Source organism: Lucilia sericata, unplaced genomic scaffold (assembly GCF_015586225.1).
Source record: "Lucilia sericata isolate MDLA Ls3-8-SP2 unplaced genomic scaffold, ASM1558622v1 Contig000593F_arrow, whole genome shotgun sequence".
NCBI lineage: Eukaryota > Metazoa > Arthropoda > Insecta > Diptera > Calliphoridae > Lucilia > Lucilia sericata.
The window spans coordinates 221,057-248,580 of NW_023994600.1; the positions used below are offsets into that span (position 1 = coordinate 221,057).

Here is a 27,524-nt window from a genome sequence, read left to right on the forward strand (position 1 = left end):
AACATTACTAATTTGCTTTCTGTAAATTAGTTTTTAAACATCTGTATTAAAAGTTTCCTCTACAACATTTTTAACTAATTGTTTGTGCCTTATTTAGTTTTGTTTTTTTTCCTCAATAATAATAAAAAATTTTATGTATTTTTCTTCAAATATATAGAGCAAAAATTGTCTTAATGTCTGTCTAATATCAAATGATTGGTATGAATGAATGAGTGATCATTATGGCAGTCGTTTTGAAAATATATTGAAATTGAACATAAAATAATTATGATACGCTATAATAGGTGGTTTAAGAATGTTAGTCTATAATACATATTCTAACATGTGTTAATCAGAAAGGAACTCAACTAAACCGGACTACAATTGCAGAACTTGACAAGAATTGAACTAGAACAGAACTAGAACAACTAGAACAGAACTTGGACACAACTAGAACAGTACTAGGACACAACTAGAACAGAACTAGAGCAGAACTAAAACCGAACTGTGCCAGAAATGAACTAGAACTAAACTAGAACTGAACTAGAACTGAACTAGAACTGAACTAGAACTGAACTAGAACTGAACTAGCACTGAACTAGAACTGAACAGAACTAGAACTGAACTAGAACTGAACTAGAACTGAACCTAAAACTGAACTAAAACTGAACTTGAACTAGAACTGAACTAGAACTGAACTAGAACTGAACTAGAACTGAACTTGAAACTGAACTAGAACTGAACTGAACTAGAACTGAACTAGAACTGAACTAGAACTGAACTAGAACTGAACTAGAACTGAACTAGAACTGAACTAGAACTGAACTAGAACAGAACTAGAACAGAACTAGAACAGAACAGAACTAGAACAGAACTAGAACAGAACCAGAACAGAGCTAGAACAGAACTAGAACAGAACTAGAACCGAACTAGAACTGAACTAGAACTGAACTAGAACTGAACTAGAACTGAACTAGAACTGAACTAGAACTGAACTAGAACTGAACTAGAACTGAACTAGAACTGAACTAGAACTGAACTAGAACTAGAACTGAACTAGAACTGAACTTGAACTGAACTAGAACTGAACTAGAACTAGAACTGAACTAGAACTGAACTTTAACTTTAACTAAACTAAACTATAACTATAAATAAGCTGAACTATATAACTAAACTATAACTGAACTATGACTGAACTATAACTGAACTAGAACTGAAATAGAACTGAACTAGAACTGAAATAGAACTGAACTAGAACTGAAATAGAGCTGAACTAGAACTGAACTAGAACTAGAACTGAACTAGAACTGAACTAGAACTGAACTAGAACTGAACTAGAACTGAACTAGAACTGAACTAGAACTGAACTAGAACTGAACTAGAACTGAACTAGAACTGAAACTAGAACTGAACTAGAACTGAACTAGAACTGAACTAGAACTGAACTAGAACTGAACTAGAACTGAACTAGAACTGAACTAGAACTGAACTAGAACTGAACTAGAACTGAACTAGAACTAAACTGCAACTGAACTAGAACTGAACTAGAACTGAACTACAACTGAACTACAACTGAACTACAACTGAACTAAAACTGAACTAGAACTGAGCTACAACTGCACTAGAATAGAACCGGGAAAAACTTGATTTTAAAAATGTTTTGTTTGAGATTTCGAAGAACTGAAACTAGAACTGAACTAGAACTAAACTGCAACTGAACTAGAACTGAACTAGAACTGAACTAGAACTGAACTAGACTAACTGAACTAGAACTGAACTAGAACTAACTGCAACTGAACTAGAACTGAACTAGAACTGAACTAGAACTGAACTAGAACTGAACTAGAACTGAATTAAAACTGAACTAGAACTGAACTAGAACTGAACTGGAACTGAACTAGAACTGAACTAGAACTGAACTAGAACTGAACTAGAACTGAACTAGAATTGAACTAGAACTGAACTAGAACTGAACTAGAACTGAACTAGAACTGAACTAGAACTGAACTAGAACTGAACTAGAACTGAACTAGAACTGAACTAGAACTGAACTAGAACTGAACTAGAACTAAACTGCAACTGAACTAGAACTGAACTAGAACTGAACTACAACTGAACTACAACTGAACTACAACTGAACTAAAACTGAACTAGAACTGAGCTACAACTGCACTAGAATAGAACCGGGAAAAACTTGATTTTAAAAATGTTTTGTTTGAGATTTCGAAGAACTGAACTAGAACTGAACTAGAACTAAACTGCAACTGAACTAGAACTGAACTAGAACTGAACTAGAACTGAACTAGAACTGAACTAAAACTGAACTAGAACTGAACTAGAACTGAACTAGAACTGAACTAGAACTGAACTAGAACTGAACTACAGCTGAACTACAACTGAACTACAACTGAACTACAACTGAACTAGAACTGAACTAGAACTGAACTAGAACTGAACTAGAACTGAACTAGAACTGAACTAGAACTGAACTAGAACTGAACTAGAACTGAACTAGAACTGAACTAGAACTGAACTAGAACTGAATTAAAACTGAACTAGAACTGAACTAGAACTGAACTGGAACTGAACTAGAACTGAACTAGAACTGAACTAGAACTGAACTAGAATTGAACTAGAACTGAACTAGAACTGAACTAGAACTGAACTAGAACTGAACTGGAACTGAACTAGAACTGAACTAGAACTGGAACTGAACTGACGACTAGAACTGAACTAGAACTGAACTAGAACTGAACTAGAACTGAACTAGAATTGAACTAGAACTGAACTAGAACTGAACTAGAACTGAACTAGAACTGAACTAGAACTGAACTAGAACTGAACTAGAACTGAACTAGAACTGAACTACAACTGAACTACAACTGAACTAAAACTGAACTACAACTGAACTACAACTGAACTACAACTGAACTAAAACTGAACTACAACTGAACTAGAACTGAACTACAACTGCACTAGAATTGAACCGGGAAAAACTTGATTTTAAAAAAGTTTTGTTTGAGATTTCGTAATTTCTCAACTTTTTCTAAAAAAGCGTGTCTAAAATTCGTTACATATCATAAAAGATTTATTATTATATTTTCCACTATTTACCCAATGCTCCAGATTAGTAAGAACAATTTAAGTGGAATTACATACCTACACACAAATGATCAGCATGATCGCATACTTACTCTCAAATTTTAAACTAATGCTCATATAAACAATATAATATGACGTCATCACGCAAAATTCTTGATGCCGGTAAAAAGAAAATTATATTAAGATTCTATAAAGATTATAATATATAATTCTCAAATAAACAAGAGATGTGAAAAGATAAAATAAATTTACTAAAAGAGATAAGAGAGAAATAGAGAAAAATAAACTATTAAAAATGAAAATGCAATATAAATAGATAAAACTGAAATACAATAACAACAACAATAATGCGAATTTATGTTTTTTTGTATATAATAACGAATAAATGTTGTACACATTCTGTTGATATTCTTTCAACAAAAATATTAAAAAGACGAGTAAAAAAAAATCTAAAATAAATGAGGGAGAACAAATTTTCTAAACTTTTTTTATGATATTTTCAGTTTTCATTTAGATTTCGCAGAGATTAAAACGTTTTAGTAACTAAACGCAGAAAAATTTTGAAAAAATATTTATTAAAAAAAAAAGAAAACGAGGTAGAAAATTTGGAAAATTTTATTTAATACATAAAATAATGTAAAGAACTACAAAAGCAGCAAATTTGAAATTATTTTTTAATTTTGTTAATATTTTAATAATAAAATCAACAAATAACAAATGTGTTTAGAAAAATTTTAAAATACTTGTGATGTAATTTAATGTTTTTGTTTTGTTTAAAACAAAAAATTCGAAAAAAATTTTAAAACGTTTTTCAAATTCAAAAATCGCCCACATCATTCATTATTTATATAGTTTCCCATTTCCATACAGCTTTTTCTACAGTTCACTTATTTCTGATTTTTTTCTACTTGTGTTTTGTGAAAATCTAAAAATTACTAGTTTTTAATTGCAAGTGATTTAGGCAGTTGGTATTTTTTAAATCAATTTAAAAATGCAAAATACTATATATATTTTCAAAAATGAAAACAAATCTGTCAAAAAGAAACAAACAGTAAATGTTTATTGACGTGTTTCCCAAATTGTTTATAAACCCAATAAAAAAATCTTTTAAAAAATTTTTCAAAATTATAAATAAACCAAAACAAAAAAAAAATTGTTAAAATACATATTTTTAAACAAAGTGAATAAATATGATAAAAATCAGTAAACATTCTGTTAGTAGTGTTCAAAAGTTGGTTTAATACAAAGTGTGTTGAGTAATAAAATATAAAAATTTTATTAAAATAAAAAATAAATTTATAAACAAATATGTTAATACAAAGTGGTTAATTATAAAAACCATAAGCAATTCAAATTTTTTTAACTGAATTGTTAAAAAAGATCAATATTATAGAAATACAAAATTTAAAAGTGTGTCAGAGTACTCTGAATAACAACTAAACTTGAAATAGAACTAGAACTGAACTAGAACTGAACTAGAACAGAGCTAGAACAGAGCTAGAACAGAACTCGAACAGAACAGAACTAGAACAGAACTAGAACAGAACTAGAAACTGAACTAGAACTGAACTAGAACAGAACTAGAACAGAACTAGAACAGAACTAGAACAGAACTAGAACAGAACTAGAACAGAACTAGAACAGAACTAGAACAGAACTAGAACAGAACTAGAACAGAACTAGAGCAGAACTAGAACAGAACTAGAACAGAACTAGAACAGAACTAGAACGAACTAGAACAAACTAGAACAGAACTAGAAACTAGAACAGAACTAGAAAGAACTAGAACAGAACTAGAACAGAACTAGAACAGAACTAGAACAGAACTAGAACAGAACTAGAACAGAACTAGAACAGAACTAGAACAGAACTAGAACAGAACTAGAACAGAACTAGAACAAACTAGAACAGAACTAGAACAGAACTAGAACAGAACTAACAGAACTAGAACAGAACTAGAACAGAACTAGAACAGAACTAGAACAGAACTAGAACAGAACAGAACAGAACTAGAACAGAACTAGAACAGAACTAGAACAGAACTAGAACAGAACTAGAACAGAACTAGAACAGAACTAGAACAGAACTAGAACAGAACTAGAACAGAACTAGAACAGAACTAGAACAGAACTAGAACAGAACAGAACTAGAACAAACTAGAACAGAACTAGAAAGAACTAGAACAAACTAGAACTGAACTAGAAAGAACTAGAAGAACTAGAACAGAACTGAAACAACTAGAACTAAACGAAGTAAAAACAGAACTAGAAAAACTAAAACAGAACAGAACTAGAACAAACTAGAACAGAACTAGAAAGAACTAGAACAGAACTAGAACAGAACTAGAACAGAACTAGAACAGAACTAGAACAGAACTAGAACAGAACTAGAACAGAACTAGAACAGAACTAGAACAGAACAGAACTAAAACAGAACTAGAACAGAACTAGAACAGAACTGAACAGAACTAGAACAGAACTAGAACAGAACTAGAACAGAACTAGAACAGAACTAGAACAGAACTAGAACAGAACTAGAACAGAACTAGAACAGAACTAGAACAGAACTAGAACAGAACTAGAACAGAACTAGAACAGAACTAGAACAGAACTAGAACAGAACTAGAACTAGAACAGAACTAGAACAGAACTAGAACTAGAACAGAACTAGAACAGAACTAGAACAGAACTAGAACAGAACTAGAACAGAACTAGAACAGAACTAGAACAGAACTAGAACAGAACTAGAACAGAACTAGAAAAGAACAAAACAGAACAGAACTAGAACAGAACTAGAACAGAACTAGAACAGAACTAGACAGAACTAGAACAGAACTAGAACAGAAGTAGAACAGAACTAGAACAGAACTAGAAAAACTAGAACAGAACTAGAACAGAACTAGAACAGAACTAGAACAGAACTAGAACAGAACTAGAACAGAACTAGAAAGAACTAGAACAGAACTAGAACTGAAACTAGAACAGAACTAGAACAGAACTAGAACAGAACTAGAACAGAACTAGAACAGACTAGAACAGAAAAACAGAACTAGAACAGAACTAGAACAGAACTAGAACAGAACTAGAACAGAACTAGAACAAAACTAGAACAGAACTAGAACAGAACTAGAACAGAACTAGAACAGACTACAGAACAGAACTAGAACAGAACTAGAACAGAACTAGAACAGAACTAGAACAGAACTAGAACAGAACTAGAACAGAACTAGAACAGAACTAGAACAGAACTAGAACAGAACTAGAACAGAACTAGAACAGAACTAGAACAGAACTAGAACAGAACTAGAACAGAACTAGAACAGAACTAGAAAAGAACTAGAACAGAACTAGAAAGAACTAGAACAGAACTAGAACAGAACTAGAACAGAACTAGAACAGAACTAGAACAGACTAGAACAGACTAGAACAGAACTAGAACGAACTAGACTGAACTAGAACTGAACTAGAACTGAACTAGACAGAACTAGAACAGAACTAAAACAGAACTAAACAGAACTAGAACAGAACTAGAACAGAACTAGAACAACTAGAACAGAACTAGAACAGAACTAGAACAGAACTAGAACAGAACTAGAACAGAACTAGAACAGAACTAGAACAAACTAGAACAAACTAGAACAGAACTAGAACAGAACTAGAACAGAACTAGAACAGAACTAGAACAGAACTAGAACAGAACTAGAACAGAACTAGAACAGAACTAGAACAGAACTAGAACAGAACTAGAACAGAACTAGAACAGAACTAGAACAGAACTAGAACAGAACTAGAACAGAACTAGAACAGAACTAGAACAGAACTAGAACAGAACTAGAACAGAACTAGAACAGAACTAGAACAGAACTAGAACAGAACTAGAACAGAACTAGAACAGAACTGGAACAGAACTAGAACAGAACTAGAGCAGACTAGAACAAACTAGAACAGAAGTAGAACAGAACTAGAACAGAACTAGAATAGAACTAGAACAGAACTAGAACAGAACTAGAACAGAACTAGAACAGAACTAGAACAGAACTAGAACAGAACTAGAACAGAACTAGAACAGAACTAGAACAGAACTAGACAGACTAGAACAGAACTAGAAAGAACTAGAACAGAATTAGAACAGAACTAGAACAGAACTAGAACAGAACTAGAACTAGAACAGAACTAGAACAGAAGTAGAACAGAACTAGAACAGAACTAGAACAGAACTAGAACAGAACTAGAACAGAACTAGAACAGAACTAGAACAGAACTAGAACAGAACTAGAACAGAACTAGAAACAGAACTAGAACAGAACTAGAACAGAACTAGAACAGGACTAGAACAGAACTAGAACAGAACTAGATCAGAACTAGAACAGAACTAGAACAGAACTAGAACAGAACTAGAACAGAACTAGAACAGAACTAGAACAGAACTAGAACAGAATTAGAACAGAACTAGAACTGAACTGAGCTAGAACTGAACTAGTACTGAACTAGAACTGAACTAGAACTTAACTAGAACTGAACTAGAACTGAATCAGAACTGAACTAGAACTGAACTAGAACTGAACTAGAACTGAACTAGAACTGAACTAGAACTGAACTAGAACTGAACTAGAACTGAATTAGAACTGAACTAGAACTGAACTAGAACAGAACTAGAACAGAACTGGAAAAATACTAGAACAGAACTAGAACTGAACTAGAACTGAACTAGAACTGAACTAGTACTGAACTAGAACTGAACTAGAACTGAACTAGAACTGAACTAGAACAGAACTAAATATAAGGTATATTCCGAAATATTTAATTTAATATCTATATTGCAGATAATCTTGCCAAAATCAAATGGACTCTTCAAACAACAACAGCTATGAAACAAATTTCGGCTTAGAAGTATTTACAAATCTGGCAAACATCGGAAACTGCTGCTGAAGGCAATATCTGCATATCACCTTTTTTGCTGGAGGCTCTTCTCTCCCTAGTTTATTTAGGATCTGATGGAAAAACCGCAGAAGAATTAAAGGCTAAACTACAACTCCATCGTTTTCCAATAATGGCAAAATGGCCAATTATTTTGCCGGCATTTAGCCATAGTAACACAAGACTCAATAGACACCAATTGGAAATATGTTCCAGATTCTTATCAATGACAGTTATGAAGTGGATGCACAATTTAAGAACATTGCTGAAATTACTTTTTAACTTTAACCGATTTAGTTAAATTTGAAAATCGGGAAGAAGTGTTAAAAGTTATAAGAACTGCAGTGGAGAAATGTTTAAAAAGAGTGTAGCAGATATAAGTTTAAAAGATAATGCCTTGGCTTTGTTGTTGTTGGCGGCAAATTTCAAAATAAATGGTTTTACCGTTTAGTGCTTATCGCTCGGGTTTATATGATTTCCATATAGCAGCAGATTGTATCAAATCTATACCCATGATGTTGGACAATGAAATGATGTGCAAGTTTGTAGAACTTAAAGAATTGGATGCCCGAGTAGTGGAATTGCCGTATGAACACGATGATGAACTGTCGATGTTATTGATTTTGCCCAATAAACGTGATGGTTTGAAGGAATTGGAATTGAAATAAATGATTTAAATTTTCAAATGTTAACCGAACAAATGCAAATGGAAAGTGTACAATTGTTGTTGCCCAAATTCAAAATTGATTTCGAATGCAGTTTAAGGCGGGTGATGGAACAGGTAAGTGGACAAGTATAACTATGAAAAAAGTATAAAATGTGAAGTTTTTGTTCTGTAGATGGGTTTTCAACTTAATGTTTAGTGAAGAGTCCCAATTTTAAAAATCTATTAGCGGCCAATACTAGCTCTACTGCTTTACCCTTTAGCGATATTTGGCATAAGGCTAGTATAGAGGTCAATGAATCGGGTTCGGAAGCCGCCAAAGTTGAAGGTATTTTAGCTTTAAATGTTTCCTCTTTCAATAATTGTAATTATTTTGTGTTCTTTTTTCTACAGCCCTCTAAACCATTGTTATAAGCAATTCCATAGACACACGACAAAATTCTTTCGGGCCGATCACCCTTCTTTTTTGTGCTATACGCAATAGAGAGGCCACATTTTTCGTGGGACATGTCAAGCAATTTTAAAAACCCTTTTAAGGGTTAAGTTCAATGTTGAACCCTTTTAAGGTACTTTTAGTTTTAAGTGACAAAACAAACCGGTGCTTCCCATTTTCCCGCTTTTAATTTGTTGTAATATTTATTATTTTGTTTTAATTTATCACCCTCTTACTGTTAATAATTTATTATAATTAATTGTTACAAAAAAGTTAATAAAAACTGCATTTTAAACTGGATTTTTATAATGAAAATGTGGAAATTTGTATTCTTTAATAATAAAATTTAAGGTAACACAGTGCCATTGACACTGTATTATCATTTTACTTGCGTATATTTTAATGAATATTAACGTCTACAGAACTACCGGTAAACAAGTTGAACCTTTTCCTTATAATTTCTCAATTTTGTCAAAACTACTACTTACCCTTTCAATTTCCATTAATTATTTTAATAAAAACAACGGATTTTTTTATAACAAAGATTCTTGAAAATTGTTTATTTATTTATTTTTTTTAATTTAATTATTAATTCTTTTTAAAATATTTCAAAAATGTTGTTTAAAGTTAAAGAGTGTTTTATTTAAGTTATTCATTAATTAATTTATAATTATACAAGTTTTTTTTATTGAATTAATTTTCTTTAAAAACTAATTTCTTTTAAGTTTCATTTTAGGAATAATTATTATTTAACATTTATTTTGTTAAGTTTGTATTTAATTTACATAAATTCTTTTTTTAAGTTATTAGTTAAGTAATGTTTAATATTTACATAGTTTTATGGTAGTTTAATTATAAATTTTAATTATTTTTGTTAATATTTTTTGTGATTGATAACACACCGTTTTTGGTAACAAATTGAACTATTACACTTAAACGACTACTTAAGTTAAAAAAGCTCTACAGTTATAAAAACAGAAACGAATTAGAACTAGAACTATAACTGAACAAGAAAATAATAGAAACCGAACTTCGAAGAAACAGAACTAGAACAGAACTAGAAAACTAGAAACAGAATAGAACAGAACTAGAACAGAACTAGAACAGAACTAACAGAACTAGAACAGAACTAGAACAGAACTAGAACAGAACTAGAACAGAACTAGAACAACTAGAACAGAACTAGAACAGAACTAGAACAGAACTAGAACAGAACTAGAACAGAACTAGAACAGAACTAGAACAGAACTAGAACAGAACTAGAACAGAACTAGAACAGAACTAGAACAGAACTAGAACAGAACTAAAACAGAACTAGAACAGAACTAGAACAGAACTAGAACAGAACTAGAACAGAACTAAACAGAACTAAACAGAACTAGAACAGAACTAGAACAGAACTAGAACAGAACGAGAACAGAACTAGAACAGAACTAGAACAGAACTAGAACAGAACTAGAACAGAACTAGAACAGAACTAGAACAGAACTAGAACAGAACTAGAACAGAACTAGAACAGAACTAGAACAGAACTAGAACAGAACTAGAACAGAACTAGAACAGAACTAGAACAGAACTAGAACTAGAACAGAACTAGAACAGAACTAGAACAGAACTAGAACAGAACTAGAACAGAACTAGAACAGAACTAGAACAGAACTAGAACAGAACTAGAACAGAACTAGAAACAGAACTAGAACAGAACTAGAACAGAACTAGAACAGAACTAGAACAGAACTAGAACAGAACTAGAACAGAACTAGAACAGAACTAGAACAGAACTAGAACAGAACTAGAACAGAACTAGAACAGAACTAGAACAGAACTAGAACAGAACTAGAACAGAACTAGAACAGAACTAGAACAGAACTAGAACAGAACTAGAACAGAACTAGAACAGACTAAACAGAACTAGAACAGAACTAGAACAGAACTAGAACAGAACTAGAACAGAACAAGAACAGAACTAGAACAGAACTAGAACAGAACTAGAACAGAACTAGAATAGAACTAGAACAGAACTAGAACAACTACAGAACTAGAACACAACTAGAACACAACTAGAACAGAACTAGAACAGAACTAGAACAGAACTAGAACAGAACTAGAACAACTAGAACACAACTAGAACAGAACTAGAACAGAACTAGAACAGAACTAGAACAGAACTAGAACGAACTAGAACTAGAACAGAACTAGAACAGAACTAGAACAGAACTAGAACAGAACTAGAACTAGAATAGAACTAGAACAGAACTAGAACAGAACTAGAAAGAACTAGAACAGAACTAGAACAGAACTAGAACAGAACTAGAACAGAACTAGAACAGAACTAGAACAGAACTAGAACAGAACTAGAACAGAACTAGAACAGAACTAGAACAGAACTAGAACAGAACTAGAACAGAACTAGAACAGAACTAGAACAGAACTAGAACAGAACTAGAACAGAACTAGAACAGAACTAGAACAGAACTAGAACAGAACTAGAACAGAACTAGAACAGAACTAGAACAGAACTAGAACAGAACTAGAACAGAACTAGAACAGAACTAGAACAGAACTAGAACAGAACTAGAACAGAACTAGAACAGAACTAGAACAGAACTAGAAAGAACTAGAACAGAAAGAACAGAACAGAACAGAACTAGAACAGAACTAGAACAGAACTAGAACAGAACTAGAACAGAACTAGAACAGAACTAGAACAGAACTAGAACAGAACTAACAGAACTAGACAGAACTAGAACAGAACTAGAACAGAACTAGAACAGAACTAGAACAGAACTAGAACAGAAACTAGAACAGAACTAGAACAGAACTAGAACAAACTAGAACAGAACTAAAACAGAACAACAGAACAGAACTAGAACAGAACTAGAACAGAACTAGAACAGAACTAGAACAGAACTAGAACAGAACTAGAACAGAACTAGAACAGAACTAGAACAGAACTAGAACAGAACTAGAACAGAACTAGAACAGAACTAGAACAGAACTAGAACAGAACTAGAACAGAACTAGAACAGAACTAGAACAGAACTAGAACAGAACTAGAACAGAACTAGAAAAGAACTAGAACAGAACTAGAACAGAACTAGAACAGAATAGAACAGAACTAGAACAGACTAGAACAGAACTAGAACAGAACTAGAACAGAACTAGAACAGAACTAGAACAGAACAGAACTAGAACAGAACTAGAACAGAACTAGAACAGAACTAGAACAGAACAGAACTAGAACAGAACTAGAACAGAACTAGAACAGAACTAGAACAGAACTAGAACAGAACTAGAACAGAACTAGAACAGAACTAGAACAGAACTAGAACAGACTAGAACAGAACTAGAACAGAACTAGAACAGAACTAGAACAGAACTAGAACAGAACTAGACAGAACTAGAACAGAACTAGAACAGAACTAGAAAATAACTAGAACAGAACTAGAACAGAACTAGAACAGAACTAGAACAGAACTAGAAAAGAACTAGAAAGAAAAACTAGAACAGAACTAGAACAGAACTAGAACAGAGAACTAGAACAGAACTAGAACAGAACTAGAACAGAACTAGAACAGAACTAGAACAGAACTAGAACAGAACTAGAACAGAAATAGAACAGAACTAGAACAGACTAGAACTAGAACAGAACTAGAACAGAACTAGAACAGAACTAGAACAGAACTAGAACAGAACTAGAACAGAACTAGAACAGAACAGAACAGAACTAGACAGAACTAGAACAGAACTAGAACAGAACTAGAACAGAACTAGAACAGAACTAGAACAGAACTAGAACAGACTAGAACAGAACTAGAACAGAACTAGAGCAGAACTAGAACAGAACTAGAACAGAACTAGAAAAGAACTAGAACAGAACTAGAACAACTAGAACAGAACTAGAACAGAACTAGAAAATAACTAGAAAATAACTAGAACAGAACTAGAACAGAACTAGAACAGAACTAGAACAGAACTAGAACAGAACTAGAACAGAACTAGAACAGAACTAGAACAGAACTAGAACAGAACTAGAACAGAACTAGAACAGAACTAGAACAGAACTAGAAAATAACTAGAACAGAACTAGAACAGAACTAGAAACAGATCTAGAACAGAACTAGAACAGAACTAGAGCAGAACTAGAACAGAACTAGAACAGAACTAGAAAATAACTAGAACAGAACTAGAACAGAACTAGAACAGAACTAGAACAGAACTAGAACAGAACTAGAAAATAACTAGAAAATAACTAGAACAGAACTAGAACAGAACTAGAACAGAACTAGAACAGAACTAGAACAGAACAGAACAGAACTAGAACAGAACTAGAAACAGAACTAGAACAGAACTAGAACAGAACTACAACAGAACAGAACTAGAACAGAACTAGAACAGAACTAGAACAGAACTAGAACAGAACTAGAACAGAACTAGAACAGAACTAGAACAGAACTAGAACAGAACTAGAACAGAACTAGAATAGAACTAGAACAGAACTAGAATAGAACTAGAACAGAACTAGAACAGAACTACAACTGATCTAGGACTAAACTATAACTAAACTGGAACTGAACAATTACTGAACCATAGTTAAACTACTTCATTTTACTGTAGAGCCTTTTTAAGATATTTTTAACTATTTCGAGATTTTCTATTTACAAATATTTAGCTGCCTTAAGGAAAAGTTTTTTTGTTGAGTATTTTCTATTACATATGTAAATCTATTACTAAAAAAGAAAATATGTTAATTTAATATTAATTAATTTTTATTATACAAATTTTAATATTTAAACATGATCATGTATTTTTGATATTCGACGTTGAGCCATCAATATTATATATATTAAGCAAATGTTGAAGAAATCATTAGTTATTTATTTAATTATTTCATTAACTATGTTTATCATTATTTTAACTATAACTTTAGGTAAATATTTACACTTAACAACCTTTTATTTTTGCAAAATTTTTACACCTAACTAACCCTGTGTTTTTGTTTATGATTTCACATTTTGATTTTCTCACTTCCGTCTGTCAAGCACTTACAGTTCATCTGTTTTAAATATTACTTCCGCATTGGCCAAATCCGCAGAGGGTATGGTACCCATTGGAGGTCTGGGTGGTGGTGGTATTTGATCATCTTCAGCACCATTTAACAGATAATTTAGATCGTGGGTAATACGATCCAACATACCTCTTGGATCTTCGTTATCATCTTTACTGTCTTGAGTCTTGCAGGCCTTTTCCTCTTGTGTCTGTGCTGAATTGGTTGTTATTGTTATTATGGGTGTAGGGTGCTGCTGTTGTTGCTGCTGTTGTAAATTTGAGCTGTTGTTAGAAGCATTGGCTCCCGCCAATGCCACCATTGTTGGCAGTAATGGATCAAATGTATGATTTGTGGTGGGTTCCATTATTGTCACTCGCTTTTGGGTTTTTGGTGTCTGTGTTGTCACCGATGTGGTTGTTATTATGGTCGCTGGTATTGTATAATTATTGTTCCTGTTGGGGCAGCTGTATTGGTTAGACTACTTATCGAAACAATGGCTCCAGCTGGTAGTAATTGGCCTTGTGCTGGTGGTGTGCTACTGTATTTATATAAGAGCCAGGAGCTGCACTAGTATAGTGCACTCCGCTAGTAGGATGATATGATGACATGGAAGAGCATATGCTGACGGGATTCACAGAGGAACGTATCCCAATGAGGGTGTCTGTAATGAGAGAAGGAAATCAATAAATTTTATTTCAGGATGCTTACAAAACTATAGACTAGACCATGGACTATAATATGCATGAGACTATAAGCAAGACTATAGAATAGACTATAGACTAGACTATAGACTAGACTACAGACTAGACTATAGACTAGACTATAGACTAGACTGTAGACTAGACTATAGACTAGACTAGACTATAGACTAGATTATAGACTAGACTATAGACTAGACTATAGACTAGACTATAGACTAGACTATAGACTAGACTATAGACTAGACTATAAACTAGACTATAGACTAGACTATAGACTAGACTATAGACTAGACTATAGACTAGACTATAGACTAGACTATAGACTAGACTATAGACTAGACTATAGAATAGACTATAGACTAGACTATAGACTAGACTATAGTCTAGACTATAGACTAGACTATAGACTAGACTATAGACTAGACTATAGACTAGACTATAGACTAGACTATAGACTAGACTATAGACTAGACTATAGACTAGACTATAGACTAGACTATAGACTAGACTATAGACTAGACTATAGACTAGACTATAGACTAGACTATAGACTAGACTATAGACTAGACTATAGACTAGACTATAGACTAGACTATAGACTAGACTATAGACTAGACTATAGACTAGACTATAGACTAGACTATAGACTAGACTATAGACTAGACTATAGACTAGACTATAGACTAGACTATAGACTAGACTATAGACTAGACTATAGACTAGACTATAGACTAGACTATAGACTAGACTATAGACTAGACTATAGACTAGACTATAGACTAGACTATAGACTAGACTATAGACTAGACTATAGACTAGACTATAGACTAGACTATAGACTAGACTATAGACTAGACTATAGACTAGACTATAGACTAGACTATAGACTAGACTATAGACTAGACTATAGACTAGACTATAGACTAGACTATAGACTAGACTATAGACTAGACTATAGACTAGACTATAGACTAGACTATAGACTAGACTATAGACTAGACTATAGACTAGACTATAGACTAGACTATAGACTAGACTATAGACTAGACTATAGACTAGACTATAGACTAGACTATAGACTAGACTATAGACTAGACTATAGACTAGACTATAGACTAGACTATAGACTAGACTATAGACTAGACTATAGACTAGACTATAGACTAGACTATAGACTAGACTATAGACTAGACTATAGACTAGACTATAGACTAGACTATAGACTAGACTATAGACTAGACTATAGACTAGACTATAGACTAGACTATAGACTAGACTATAGACTAGACTATAGACTAGACTAATGACTAGTTATATAAGTTAATGATAGAGTTAAATATTTATATAATGTCCATTTCAAATAATGTTAGAGTTATCTAATATGTACTTCTATAACTTTAAATACTACTCCAGACGGTTGTCAAACAATGAACCCTTTCCTTGTTCTAAAATTCTCATTATTTGTTTATGTATTTGAAGAGCTTATCTATCGCTCTTTCTTTATACCATTTTTGAAGTAGGTATGTATTTATTTTCCTCTAAACCTCAACTACTTATAGTACTCATACAACATGCATTTAGAAATTTAAATTACTTAATTCCAATAACAAACAAGACAGTACTCTCCTGCCAAATATTTGGCCAAAAACCGTTTTAGCCTCAATGTTGCTGCAAATTTTCTGCTGCTTAGGATTCAAAAGAAAACAGATTAAATATTTAACAACCAGCCCAAAGCGGCTGTTTGTTTAAACCGAAAACAAAATATAAAAAAACTACAACTACAACTATGGCTAAAAATATTATAAACATTAAAGTTTAGTTCCTTTTTTTGTTATTACTTTATTGTAGTTACTAGACAAGGATATACAATTTGTTGTTATTGTATTAAGGATATTTTGTGTTTCAGACTTGTTTGAAGTAGTAAGTAAGCAAGTAAAATACAGCACAACAAAATATTGTTAAACATTGACAACATTAGGCTAGTCCCTAGTTGATATTCTAAACAAAATATTGTCTTTATTATTTGTTGTTATTGTTATATGTTTAACAAGAGCAGAAATGTTTAGCTAGCAGTTTTTAGTTTTGCTTAAGGAGAGGGAAAAAGTGGTGTGCTGAAAAAGTAAGTTCTTTTGTTGTGTTGTTGTTACCAAAAGACCCCAAAAACTTAAGCACCTTAGTTATATACATATTTCCTGTTAAGTCACCCAAATAACTATTTGGAAAAAATAACTGGGAAAGGAAATAGATAATATAAATTGTATAAGAAGATAAAACTAACGAACAAACTAACAACGAATCAGTTCAAACAGTTATACATAGTTAATTAACAGTAGCGAAACAATCTTTAGTCCATAGTCTAGTTTTAGTATATACTATAGACTCTATAGTCTAGTCTATAGTTTAGTCCATAGTCTAGACAATAACTGTGTCTACAGTCTAGTCTATAGTCTAGTCAATATTCCAGTCTATAGTATAGTCTATAGTCTAGTATATAGTTTAGTATTTAGTCGATTGTCTAGAACTAGAAGAAAACTGAACTAGAACTGAACTGGAAATGAACTAGAACTGAACTAGAACTGAACTAGAACTGAACTAGAACTGAACTAGAACTGAACTAGAACTGAACTAGAACTGAACTAGAACTGAACTAGAACTGAACTAGAACTGAACTAGAACTGAACTAAACTGAACTAGAACTGAACTGGAAATTAACTAGAACTGAACTAGAACTGAACTAAAACTGAACTAGAACTGAACTAGAACAGAACTAGAACTGAACTAGAACTGAACTAGAACTGAACTAGAACTGAACTAGAACTGAACTAGAACTGAACTAGAACTGAACTAGAACTGAACTAGAACTGAACTAGAACTGAACTAGAACTGAACTAGAACTGAACTAGAACTGAACTAGAACTGAACTAGAACTGAACTAGAACTGAACTAGAACTGAACTAGAACTGAACTAGAACTGAACTAGAACTGAACTAGAACTGAACTAGAACTGAACTAGAACTGAACTAGAACTGAACTAGAACTGAACTAGAACTGAACTAGAACTGAACTAGAACTGAACTAGAACTGAACTAGAACTGAACTAGAACTGAACTAGAACTGAACTAGAACTGAACTAGAACTGAACTAGAACTGAACTAGAACTGAACTAGAACTGAACTAGAACTGAACTAGAACTGAACTAGAACTGAACTAGAACTGAACTAGAACTGAACTAGAACTGAACTAGAACTGAACTAGAACTGAACTAGAACTGAACTAGAACTGAACTAGAACTGAACTAGAACTGAACTGAACTGAACTAGAACTGAACTAAAACTGAACTAAAACTGAATTAGAACTGAATTAGAACTGAACTAGAACTGAACTAGAACTGAACTAGAACTGAACTAGAACTGAACTAGAACTGAATTAGAACTGAATTAGAACTGAACTAGAACTGAACTAGAACTGATCTAGAACTGAACTAGAACTGAACTAGAACTGAACTAGAACTGAACTAGAACTGAACTAGAACTGAACTAGAACTGAACTAGAACTGAACTAGAACTGAACTAGAACTGAACTAGAACTGAACTAGAACTGAACTAGAACTGAACTAGAACTGAACTAGAACTAGAACTGAACTAGAACTGAACTAGAACTGAACTAGAACTGAACTAGAACTGAACTAGAACTGAACTAGAACTGAACTAGAACTGAACTAGAACTGAACTAGAACTGAACTAGAACTGAACTAGAACTGAACTAGAACTGAACTAGAACAGAACTAGAACAGAACTAGAACAGAACTAGAACAGAACTAGAACAGAACTAGAACAGAACTAGAACAGAACAGAACTAGAACAGAACTAGAACAGAACAGAACTAGAACAGAATTAGAACAGAACTAGAACAGAATTAGAACAGAATTAGAACAGAACTAGAACAGAACTAGAACAGAACTAGAACAGAACTAGAACAGAACTAGAACAGAACTAGAACAGAACTAGAACAGAACTAGAACAGAACTAGAACAGAACTAGAACAGAACTAGAACAGAACTAGAACAGAACTAGAACAGACTAGAACAGAACTAGAACAGAACTAGAACAGAAACTAGAACAGAACTAGAACAGAACTAGAACAGAACTAGAACAAACTGAACAGAACTAGAACAGAACTAGAACAGAACTAGAACAGAACTAGAACAGACTAGAACAGAACTAAACAGAACTAGAACAGAACTAGAACAGAACTAGAACAGAACAGAACAACTAGAACAGAACTAGAACAGAACTAGAACTGAACTAGAACTGAACTAAAACTGAACTAAACTGAACTAGAACTGAACTAGAACAGACTAGAACAGAACTAGAACTAGAACTGAACTAGAACTGAACTAGAACTGACTAGAACTGAACTGAACTAGAACTGAACTATAACTGAACTAGAACTGAACTAGAACAGAACTAGAACAGAACTAGAACAGAACTAGAACAGAACTAGAACAGAACTAGAACAGAACTAGAACAGAACTAGAACAAACTAGAACAGAACTAGAACAGAACTAGAACAGAACTAGAACAGAACTAGAACAGAACTAGAAACAGAACTAGAACAGAACTAGAACAGAAACAGAACTAGAACAGAACTAGAACAGAACTAGAACAGATCTAGAACAGAACTAGAACTGAACTAGAACTGAACTAGAACTGAACTAGAACTGAACTAGAACTGAACTAGACTGAACTAGAAGACTAGAACTGAACTAGAACTGAACTAGAACTGAACTAGAACTGAACTAGAACTGAACTAGAACTAGAACTGAACTAGAACTGAACTAGAACTGAACTAGAACTGAACTAGAACTGAACTAGAACTGAACTGACTAGAACTGAACTAGAACTGAACTAGAACTGAACTAGAATTGAACTAGAACTGAACTAGAACTGAACTAGAACTGAACTAGAACTGAACTAGAACTGAACTAGAACTGAACTAGAACTGAACTAGAACTGAACTAGAACTGAACTAGAACTGAACTAGAACTAGAACTGAACTAGAACTGAACTAGAACAGAACTAGAACTAGAACTGAACTAAAACTGAACTAGAACTGCCATTTTTGTCTCTCACTGTTATTTATAATTCCCTTCAGGAAATTACTTAGTTATGAATGTTTTTGTTGGTAAAAGGTAACCAAACAAACCAAGTAAACCACATCAACAACGCCCTTCTTACCTTCACCCCTACTATAAGTTTCTGTTGTCTTTATGGCAGACATTTTCTCCTCCTTTCCCTATATTGTACTTACTCGTATTCAAATACTATAAAGTGTTGCAAAGTATAAGTGGCATATAACTGTTATAAAACTGATAATTATGGTTGTATTGTGTGGCACCTATAACAGAGGTATTATACTCCTAGTAATACTTAAAGACTTCAAAGAAATGTTAAGGTTTGTCTCACTCTCTCTTTTAACGTGGTTATTTTTTGGCGCTTTACCTTGTCCACCGAACCTTTAACTAACACTTTGAATGACTTTTACACTTAATCATGATTATTTGAAGGGCTGTAAAGGTAAATGGCTTTTGTTGTAAAAACTTTAGCAATTTGTCTGATTTTATGTTGACCAGTGTGTTACAAAGAAATTTGACTGACTGACTGACAGTTTCATTAATGTTTTGAGCAAATTTCTCTAAGACGTTCAAGTTAAAAACAGAGTATTTGGGATTGTATGTCTAAAGTTGTAAAGTTTATTGTCGAGTATAAAATTACTACTTACCCGGTGCTACACCTTGTAATATGTCTAAGGTTTCAACACCCACAAATTCATGTGTTAATGCCGGCTGCTGCTGTTGTTGTTGGTGTTGATGATGTGTTGAAGTCAAATGAGTTCTACGACCTAAACTGCCAGTCATATTTAAAGTGGGTGTTGGTGTGGGTGTTGCTTGCATATTCATTGTTGCAGCAGATGTCGCACCAAATGCATCATAATAACCCACTGAGCTGCCAGAAACAACTTGAGGCATACCGGTAAGCTGATGATGTGGTTGTTGTGACATATTACTAACAACTCCCCCACCGCCTGCTAAGCTGGAGCTAACACCACTTAATATATTGCAACATCTAGAGGCTGGTGAGTTGGAGGAGTTTATATGTTGATGTTGTTGCTGCTGCTGCATACAAGCTAAATGTTGTGCCGTTTTACGTTCTAAGGTGGAGTTGCTACCTGCTGCACCCGCTCCAGCACCTATAAATGTTTCCACACTAGCCACGTGTTCCTGTTGTGCTGTTGTTCCTGCCGCCAACAAAGGTAACATTTGACAACGCGGAGCTGTTGAGATTATGGTTAAGCCCGGCATTTGACAAGAGGCAGCAGACATTTCTAAATGCTGACGAGCCGGTGAAGGTGGTGTTTTATGCATCAGGGGCGGAGCAGCATTACAACTTTCCGACTCTTTTTCATGGTTGGTATAAACTAAAGTGTAAATTAAAATATTAATTAATTTTTTTTATTTTCCATTTTCTTAGCTTTAACTTAAACTTACAATTTATTGGTGCATTTATGGACCCTGTACAGTAATTATCATCTAAACTTGTTTTACTGGAACTTAATTTCTTTTTTATACTATCACCCATGGCTGAGGAGAAGTGGGTGGCAGCGCCACGCTGACCTCGTAAAGAACATTCAGGTTTTAGTATAAAACAAAAGAGTATGGTAAAACCCTGTTGAGAATGACAAAAGAAAAAGAAACCGAAAAAGTTTCATTATAAAGTTTTCTAAAAATTTGAAAAAGAAAAGTTGAGTTCAAGGTCAAATATACACCTTAATTTGTTTCTAATCTAAAAAAGTTTTTTTATTTGTTTGTATCATTATTAGTTTTGGGTAAATCACGATTTTCCAAATTAAATTGTTAATTAATATTAATCATACGCTCTAGAGTATATAGATTTAAATTTACTGCTTTAAAATTTAAAAACTGCTGCATCGCTTACAAAGACTTAAGTCTGGTATTTATCTGGGCTATTATATAGCCTAGGCCATAGTTTAGCCTATAGTCTAGTATATAGCGTAGCCTTTAGTACAGTAAATAGTATAGTATATAGAGTAATCTATAGTCAGTCTATAGTCTAGTCTATAGTCTAGTCTACAGTCTAGTCTATAGTCTAGTCATAGTCTAGTCTATAGTCTAGTCTATAGTCTAGTCTATAGTCTAGTCTATAGTCTAGTCTATAGTCTAGTCTATAGTCTAGTCTATAGTCTAGTCTATAGTCTAGTCTATAGTCTAGTCTATAGTCTAGTCTATAGTCTAGTCTATAGTCTAGTCTATAGTCTAGTCCTATAGTCTTGTCTATAGTCTATAGTCTAGTATATAGTCTAGTCTAGTCTAGTCTATAGTCTAGTCTATAGTCTAGTCTATAGTCTAGTCTATAGTCTAGTCTATTGTCTAGTCTATTGTCTAGTCTATTAGTCTAGTCTATAGTCTAGTCTATAGTCTAGTCTATAGTCTAGTCTATAGTCTAGTCTATAGTCTGTCTATAGTCTAGTCTATAGTCTAGTCTATAGTCTATAGTTCTATAGTCTAGTCTATAGTCTAGTCTATAGTCTAGTCTATAGTTCTAGTCTATAGTCTAGTCTAAAGTCTAGTCTATAGTCTAGGTCTATAGTCTAGTCTATAGTCTAGTCTAAAGTCTAGTCTATAGTCTAGTCTATAGTCTATGTCTATTAGTCTAGTCTATGTCTAGTCTATAGTCTAGTCTATAGTCTAGTCTATAGTCTAGGTCTATAGTCTAGTCTATAGTCTAGTCTATAGTCTAGTCTATAGTCTAGTCTATAGTCTAGTCTATAGTCTAGTCTATAGTCTAGTCTCTAGATAGTCTAGTCTATAGTCTAGTCTATAGTCTAGTCTATAGTTTAGTCTACAGTCTAGTCTATGGTCTAGTCTATATTCTAGTCTATAGTCTAGTCTATAGTCTAGTCTATAGTCTAGTCTATAGTCTAGTCTATAGTCTAGTCTATAGTCTAGTCTATTGTCTAGTCTATAGTCTAGTCTATAGTCTAGTCTATAGTCTAGTTTATAGTCTATTCTATAGTCTAGTCTATAGTCTAGTCTATAGTCTAGTTTATAGTCTAGTCTATAGTCTAGTCTATAGTCGAGTCTATAGTCTAGTCTATAGTCTAGTCTATAGTCTAGTCTATAGTCTAGTCTATAGTCTAGTCTATAGTCTAGTCTATAGTCTAGTCTATAGTCTAGTCTATAGTCCAGTCTATAGTCTATAGTATAGTCTATAGTCTAGTCTATAGTCGAGTGTATAGTCTAGTATATAGTCTATAGTCTAGTGTATAGTCTAGTCTATAGTCTAGTCTATAGTCTAGTATATAGTCTAGTATATAGTCTATAGTCTAGTGTATAGTCTAGTCTATAGTCTAGTCTATAGTCTAGTCTATAGTCGAGTCTATAGTCCAGTCTATAGTCTAGTCTATAGTCTAGTCTATAATCTAGTCTATAATCTAGTCTATAGTCTAGTCTATAGTATAGTCTATTGTTAAATATGTATGTAATCTTGAATTGAAAAAAAATAAATTTTTTAAAATTTCTTCATATCTTAAATAGTTTGAGAATTATTAAAGATTTGCGAATTGTGCCTTTAATTAATATTAATCATACGACCGTAGTACCAAATGTTACAAATTCAGAAAAAACTATATAATTACTAAATTTAATAGTCTATCATCATAAAATTTATAATTAACCTCTTTTCTTTATTATTTTAAGACTTAAAGTTATCATTACGACCTCTAACACACACAGTACAGATACTAATCATTTATGGATACTCAAAATTTTATGTAATAACTTTGTATATGTAGAACTGTGTTTCTCTAATATTCTCTGCTTGTCTCTGCTGGTTTATATATGTTGTGTTTCTAGAAATGAATATGTATTAGTATTCTCTTTTAGTTTCATATTACTTACAATATTTATATGTATGTTCCGTTTCCTGTACGTTCAATCTAATAATATTTATGAATGTATGAAAGTTATGAACGTGTATGTGTATATTTAAAAGAAAATATATTTTACTTTTACCTTATCTAACACATACACATAAAACTTTTACCTACTTACTTGTTTTCTAACAAACATTCATTACAAACAACTTCTCTATTTAACTTTCTTCTATATTTTCTCTATTCAAAGTTGCACACATAAATATTTATCTATAGAATACTAACAGCAACTTACATACATACATACGATACATTTTTACTGATATCATTGTACACAAATTGTATACAAATAAATTGTGCTAATTAAGCAACAATACTTAGTTTTCATCATAAATAAACACTATTGTAGTTACATACATGGAAAGCAACTTATATACTACATACATATATTTCATTAGAAATATTTTATCTATTTTATTGAAACCTTATAATCATTAAGAAGAAAAGATAAAAATAGAAGTAAAATAAAATCAAATAATAATTTTAAATCCAAAGTATCTGTTAGTTGCTGTGGAAAACCATAATGTGGGTATAAAGAATTGTCAATTTAATTTTTCAATTATTTTTATAATAGTCAGCTCAAAGTAAGGAATTGCTATTCATTAGTATAAGGTTGTTTTAGCTATCTATCTATCTATCTATCGATCTAATCTATTCTATCTATCTATCTATCTATCTATCTATCTATCTATCTATCTATCTATCCTATCTATCTATCTATCTATCTATCATCTATCTATCTATCTAGCTAGTCTATCTATCTATCATCTATCTATCTATCTATCACTATCTAATCTATCTATCTATCTATTATCATCTATCTATCTATCTATATCTATCTATCTATCATCTAGCTATCTATTCTATCTATCTATCTATCTATCGATCTATCTATCTATCTATCTATCTATCTATCTATCTATCTATCTATCTATCTATCTATCTATCTATCTATCTATCTATCTATCTATCTATCTATCTATCTATCTATCTATCTATCTAGCTATCTATCTATCTATCTATCTATCTATCTATCTATCTATCTATCTATCTATCTATCTATCTATCTATCTATCTATCTATCTATCTATCTATCTATCTATCTATCTATCTATCTATCTATCTATCTATCTATCTATCTATCTATCTATCTATCTATCTATCTATCTATCTATCTATCTATCTATCTATCTATCTATCTATCTATCTATCTATCTATCTATCTATCTATCTATCTATCTATCTATCTATCTATCTATCTATCTATCTATCTATCTATCTATCTATCTATCTATCTATCTATCTATCTATCTATCTATCTATCTATCTTATCTTACTTTTGTGTAGCATTCGAATTTCTCTTCTCTTTTTTAAAAATTTTTTAAATATTTTTTTTTTAATTTTTTTAAATATTTGCAACATTTTTAAATTTTGTCAGTTTTTTTCTTTTTAAAATAAACTTTAAAATATCATTAGTTTAATATGTGAACAACATATTTTTCTATATGCAATAACATTATTGGTTTTTGTTGTTTTATTTGTTCCACAAATGTGTTTATTTTATATAACTTTTAATTACTTTATAATTAAAATAATATATTGACATCGCATCGTCATTATATAAAATCCCATAATCATTTATTCAAACTCTTGCATACAGAAGAGGACTGTATAACATGATTAAGCTATAAAAAGTAATACCTAGACATTTGGTTTAAAGTATTTTGTATTTTTTTATTAATGTTTTTATTTCATTTATTTTTTTTTAATATTTAAATTTGTTAAAATGTAATGTCGTTAACATTATTATAATGATGTGTACATGTATAGTGGGTTTGGTAAGAGCGTTTGAGTCCTGTAAATGTATTTTAAATTCCTTTTAATTCCTGTTTATATTGAGCAAAAGCCTTTAAATATAATTTTTTCTCCAGCCTTTATTTTGGAAAATCAAGCTGTAAAACCAAAAAACAATATTCTCGCGTGACATTTAATGAGCATGACATGAGAAAGTTTGTGTAAATTTCGCACATGTGGCAGCAATTTTTAATTATCTAAAAATGTGTTTTAAAGAATATGTGATTTTTTCTAAATATTCAAACTCTTTAGACAAAGAAAATAAACAAAAATAGACGCGAGTTTTCAAGGGAAATTTGTTTAGGTTTAGGTTAATTAACAAGGAATAATGAGGAAAGAGTAAAAGAGATAGATATGTAGCTTATGCATATATTTATTTTAATGAGTTGTATTAAAAATAAAAAATTCTGGGGAAATTTTATAAAACTTTTGAGACGTTTGTTTAATATTAATTAGTTTTATTTAAAAAGTGAAGAAATTACTAAATAAATTAAAGGAAAGCTGTTGCCTAGGATAAAGTCTAGTCTATAGTTTAGTCTAGTCTACAGTCTAGTCTATAGTCTAGTCTATAGTCTAATCTATAGTCTAATCTATAGTCTAATCTATAGTCTAGTATATAGACTAGTTTATAGTCTAGTCTATAGTCTAGTCTATAGTCTAGTTTATAGTCTAGTCTATAGTCTAGTCTATAGTCTAGTCTATAGTCTAGTCTATAGTGTAGTCTATAGTGTAGTCTATAGTCTAGACTATAGACTATAGTCTAGTCTATAGTCTAGTCTATAGTCTAGTCTATAGTCTAGTCTATAGTCTAGTCTATAATCTAGTCTATAGTCTAGTCTATAGTCTAGTCTATAGTCTAGTCTATGGTCTAGTCCATAGTCTAATCTATAGTCTACTCTACAGTTTAGTCTACAGTTGTGAGGGTGTCTGCGTTGGTTTTAGTATAATTAACCTTGAATGAGAATACTGAATTTTATTTATTTTGATTTCTTTGTTTTTTTTTTTAGTTAGCCATGAAATTTTAATTTCTAAATATTCTTCAGAAAAAAAAAAATATTTTTTTTAGATTCATTTGAAAAAGTTTGTTGAATTGAATAGTTTGAATAGTCACTAACGTCTGTAATTTTATTAAAATTATTTATTCAATTATAAAAAAAAAAAAGAACAAAGCCAAAAACTATCGGAATATTTGGGGCAAATTTTATCATAGATTCTTAAGATCTTGTTTCGTTTATTGGAGAGACATTGACTGCATTTCGTTGTATCAAACAATTGTTGAAAAATTGAAATCACTTCAAGACCAAAAATTTTAGAATAAAACTAGTTTGAAGGAAGGGAAGGTCAAGATTGGCAATTGGTTTGAATATTGCAGCGATTGTTGTGCATAATTTTTAAATTACGTCTTCCCTATAAGGGAAGATACAAACCCCAGGACAATCTACATATAAGGTGACCAGATCTTTAAATATTTTCATTGAAACTGCTTCCGAAGATCTGTTTGGTGAATTATCCAATTACCATCCAAATTGCTTTATAATTGATCAAAACTTCAATTCAGTTTTTGTATTTTCACTTACGTAAATCAATAATCGCTTATTGTTTTCAATCCTGATCCAAAATTTCAATATTATAATTTACTTTTAAATCTGAATTCGGCTATTCATTGATTTTGCATGAAATTTCACTTAACTTAAATTACTTTAAATTTCGAAAATCTTTATTTTAAAACCAATTTTGGATCATATTTTGAAATTTAATCAAATTTTGTTATAAATTACTTATTTTGTCAAGTTAATTAGTTGAATTCATACGG

The 27,524-nt window shown here is 31.9% G+C and overlaps 2 protein-coding genes across 2 annotated transcripts; one reads left to right on the top strand and one right to left on the bottom strand.

Moving 5' to 3' along the window:
• Positions 1-4,227: 4,227 nt before the first annotated feature.
• On the top strand, positions 4,228-9,521 carry LOC119606490 (serine protease inhibitor 42Dd). The gene is given in 10 exon segments (XM_037960018.1): positions 4,228-4,337; positions 7,904-7,984; positions 7,986-8,125; positions 8,128-8,262; positions 8,265-8,323; positions 8,326-8,438; positions 8,440-8,654; positions 8,657-8,790; positions 8,866-8,989; positions 9,055-9,521. Coding segments are annotated over 9 exon segments (1,113 nt in total). The 5' UTR covers positions 4,228-4,337; positions 7,904-7,922; the 3' UTR covers positions 9,186-9,521.
• A 4,150-nt stretch (positions 9,522-13,671) lies between these two features.
• On the bottom strand, positions 13,672-23,993 carry LOC119606486. Its single transcript, XM_037960013.1, is given in 6 exon segments — positions 13,672-14,591; positions 14,594-14,663; positions 14,666-14,805; positions 20,627-21,322; positions 21,393-21,570; positions 23,976-23,993. Coding segments are annotated over 6 exon segments (1,554 nt in total). The 3' UTR covers positions 13,672-14,139.
• Positions 23,994-27,524: the final 3,531 nt, after the last annotated feature.